Source organism: Hyalella azteca, unplaced genomic scaffold (assembly GCF_000764305.2).
Source record: "Hyalella azteca isolate HAZT.00-mixed unplaced genomic scaffold, Hazt_2.0.2 contig8316, whole genome shotgun sequence".
Classification (NCBI taxonomy): Eukaryota; Metazoa; Arthropoda; class Malacostraca; order Amphipoda; family Hyalellidae; genus Hyalella; species Hyalella azteca.
In genome coordinates this window covers 3,708-7,763 of record NW_025938413.1, presented here as the reverse complement: position 1 = coordinate 7,763, position 4,056 = coordinate 3,708, and the positions used below count along the sequence as shown (strand labels likewise).

The window sequence follows — 4,056 nt, the reverse complement described above, 5'->3', positions numbered from 1 at the left end:
ATAAATGAGAAAATGCGATAAAAAATAAGATCTCGTACAAAAATGAAAATGCGTTCGGTGAGCCAGCACCACTTTTACATTTATTTATGTTATGGATCATAGTCAAGGTTATGCGGTTCGTATGTTTAGGGTGGAGGCAATTATTCAGTCAAAAAAACAAGAGAATTTATTAACCAAGCATAAAAGGGCAGCCTAAAATAAAGAAGCCGTAATGCAGTAAATCTGTATTCTACTGAATATCGGAAGATTAAAGACACGTACCAAAATTAAGAGCTTGTGGGTTAAATAGGTTCAGCCTGTAGGTCCGACATGTCACAGAAATGATACCATTAAATAAGTTGGACATGGGCTTATCCTTGTCTATTTCACAAGTACTTCAAATTAAAAGTATTCCACAACACAAATGAGTAAGAACTTGGAGTGTGTTGAGAAGCTCACCTTTGAAGTGTGGGAGAACGTGATCTAATTTTAGCACCTGACCTAGCATTGAAGTTAGCCCGGGAATGCCGGAATGAAAGAAAGTGTGTTTATGTAATAGGACGACGCATGCCCTTGTATGTATAAAAATTATACCGCGGTGTTCCAGGATATATTGAATGGAAATGATGCGATTTTGATGGCTTTATAGTACCTCTCTGAAAATAAAATGATTTTAAGATTACTGTAAACCACATATTTTAAATAATAATTTCGTCTGTATTGTTCACTCTCCAGTTGCTAACAAATTCATTAAAGAGAATCTAAACACGAAATGTGAATTCTCCTATCAGTCATCGCAGTGAAATATTTAGTTTACAATTTAATTTAGAATTGAATTAAACAAACGTAATTTAATATTTCTTTGGGTAACTNAACTTGATGCAGGAGACCTACAGGATTTCAGGCCATCATGCAATCGATCAACGCTGCTATTTCAACGACGTTGAAAACGCCTACGGCCTTGGAATGGGCGTCTTAGACGTGACCTACGATGTACCGAAGGACGTCATGGAGAATTTTTGGAGTCATGCGAAAAAGTATCACATGAAATTTAAAGACCAACAGAGCCGAAAAACCAGCATCGAGCACCCAGTTATAGAAAAGCTGACTGGACAGAACCCATTTTTCCTCATAGATTCAGAGGGTTTGGATTCTCCTCCACCCAAAATAGGGACTTACGGCACTACGAACATGCGAGACGTGACCAAGCTCATAGGCAAGTGCGGCGATAATGTCGACCTGATCTACTACGACCGATTCACGTCTGTGCAGGAGGAGTGCTTCATCTGGTTGAGCACCATACAGACCTTCAACGGGCAGCTCATGCACTCCATGCAGTACAACACTCAATACATAGAGGAATCGCTGGCGAAAAAAATCGCCCAGTCAACTTTCAAGATCCTGAGAGAGGTTGTGGATCAGCCTTAGCAACGACGTTATAGTATGTGGAAAAATCACCAATGACAGAGCTAAACTGTAATTTGAAACCAAATTATTGCAAATAATTATATTTATATACAAATGTCGTCAGATAGGTGATTGAAATTTAATACGGGAGCTAAAATCTTGTCATTTAGGATTATTCGCATTACTCATCCATACCAAAGTTCAAAACCTTGTAAATTCATCAGAATAGTCTTCCATCGACGAACCCTTATTAGACTCATCATTCTATGTGCCAAAAAAGTTAAAGGCAAGCGAAAAAGTTTTACTTAGAAACATCCCATGCAGAGCAGAATCAAATGGTTTGAATGAGAGTTCAAATGAGGTACAGATGAATTACATAAAAAATCATAATTAGATAATTCGCATCATACTAGATTAATAATTGAGCCAATGAACATTTCCAAGTTTCATAAATTAAGGAAATTCATTATAAGAAAGGTTACTTTTTCTATATTAAAACCCATATATGTACTTACATTTTTAGGAAATCATTTCTTACTACCGCCATTGTCATTGTATCTTTTCACTGACACTTCCACAATAAAATATTTTCGAATAATGTTCTTTAGTATTCATGTCATTGAAGTTATGCCTAATTTAAACATTGAAGATGACTCATGGTCGAGGCTCAACAGATTTGGCTGGGTTAACACAACGATTGTGTATCAATTGCTGAAGAATGCAAATCACGTGAATCAAAACGCCCTTCATTAACATGCCATGCAATTTTATTGCGAAAAATACATTGAATTAGTCAGGGGAAGTCTATTCTATTTGTCTTTACCTGGAAAGGCATCCCGCTAATAGCACTCAGTTGCGTTGAGTTTTTTTTTGTCAACGGTAGCTGCAGTTGGGGTAGCCATTGAGTTTCGTATTATTATTACTCTATGTTACGGGATTCGATGCCGATGCAGTTATAGCTTGCACTAAAATGCGCGCGAATTATGGAATGGACACGAATGCTTGATTAGACACGGTTAGATTAGACACGAAAACTTGGCAATAGATGTACATAAGAGAAAGGTTTAGGACATGGAAATCTGAGGCAATGCAGGATTATACACGACCAATTTCATCCGCCACCAAAGTATGCAAGAAGCCTATGACAGAGCTAGAGTTAGCTTGAACCATCTGAACAATAATTTTATTTTCCAAATTATGGTGAGGTTGAACTATAGGTTGAGTTATTAGTCATAAGAGCAATGTTAGAAATGTTCTCACCAATTAGGTGGCAAGGTATGGGTTTGACATGAAATGGGATAATTAGGTCACCAATAAGGTGGCAAATAATGGGTTTGAAATGAAGCCTTCAAAATACAGGGTGCGGCGCGGGAACTTACTTATTTGAATTGCGCGCCACGTGGCGGCCATTAGTCCTAGGAAGGTGGCGCCATGCGCAATATGGTGCGCGGGCTATGAAGTTTTTCGTCCACTCAGTTCAGTTGCGACCATGCAGCTGTCTCTTATACACATCTAGATGTGTATAAGAGACAGGTCTGATACGGACGCATTAATACTGACACGTTGTCGCCTCCCTACTAGAAAATCTCTGATCCATTTGAGTACATTACTCTCAATTCCCAAAGACTTCAATTTACGCAACAACCGCTCATGTGGGACACTGTCAAATGCCTTGGCAAAATCGAGGTACACTGCATCTACTGGCTCCCTTTCGTCCAGCAGGCGGGTCCATTCGTTCAGAGTCGACAAGAGGTTAGTGGTGCAGGATCTCCCGGCAATAAAGCCATGTTGACAGTCTGATAGGAGATTATTAGCAGTCAAATGATCTATCAATTGGTCAGGTTAAATTAATTCAACAACAATTGACAATTAGACTTTATTTGATTGAGCTCACGTGACCTGCTCGATGATGATGATCCCGGAGGAATCGGGTGACCTGGAGAAGACGAGGGCGAGATACTCGTGGTTGTGGGGAGACACACGAGGTGCGTGATGTTGTCGGCGTCACGGGGAGAGGTTACCGGAGGCACGAGGAGAAGTTACCGAGGGCGCGTGGGGATGGATGTTACCGTAAGCACGTGGAGATGATACCGAGGGCTCGTTATCTTGAGTTTTACACGGGCACGAGATAGGCGTTCAGATCATTGGCGTCCAGATCTGGGTAGTGATCATTGTCCTATTTGCTGCAAAATAGGCATTAAAATTGTTAAGTCTCCAGAAAAGACACCAGTTCGATGGAAACTTTATAAAGCTAACTGGCCATATTATCAGCAACTCCTCGACGAGACACTTGCCCCTTCAGAGTATAGCCTTAGAGATGCTAATAGTGCCTATATTTCTCTTTCAAATTCCATAGTGAAAGCTGCCTCTATGTCAGTGCCCCACAGTTCTGGACAAAGACACTGTCGCTTCTCCACCCCATGGTGGGATGGTGAATGCTCTAAAGCAGTGGCTGTAAGACGTAAAGCTAAGGAGAAATTATAGCGTTCGCCTACTCCAGCAAATCTTGTTGAATACAAGCGGTTTGAAGCTGTGGCACGAAATCTCAAAATCAAAAAACAGCGCTCCAGCTGGATGGAGTACATGAGCACCATGTCTTCATCAACAACTACTAGGAAAGTTTGGCGGAAAATATGCAGTATTCAAGGAACGCCAATAAGCAGTTTCTCC

The 4,056-nt window shown here is 40.4% G+C and overlaps 1 protein-coding gene across 1 annotated transcript; it reads left to right on the top strand.

The window, feature by feature from the left end:
- The first annotated feature begins 858 nt into the window (after nucleotides 1-858).
- On the top strand, nucleotides 859-1,986 carry LOC125178255. Its single transcript, XM_047881577.1, has one exon. It carries the CDS (start codon nucleotides 859-861, stop codon nucleotides 1,405-1,407), a length of 549 nt encoding a protein of 182 aa, XP_047737533.1. The 3' UTR covers nucleotides 1,408-1,986.
- Nucleotides 1,987-4,056: the final 2,070 nt, after the last annotated feature.

Bases quoted from the DNA above. Each gene is read 5' to 3' on its own strand.
- LOC125178255 (XM_047881577.1), top strand. From the start codon at position 859: ATGCAGGAGACCTACAGGATTTCAGGCCATCATGCAATCGATCAACGC.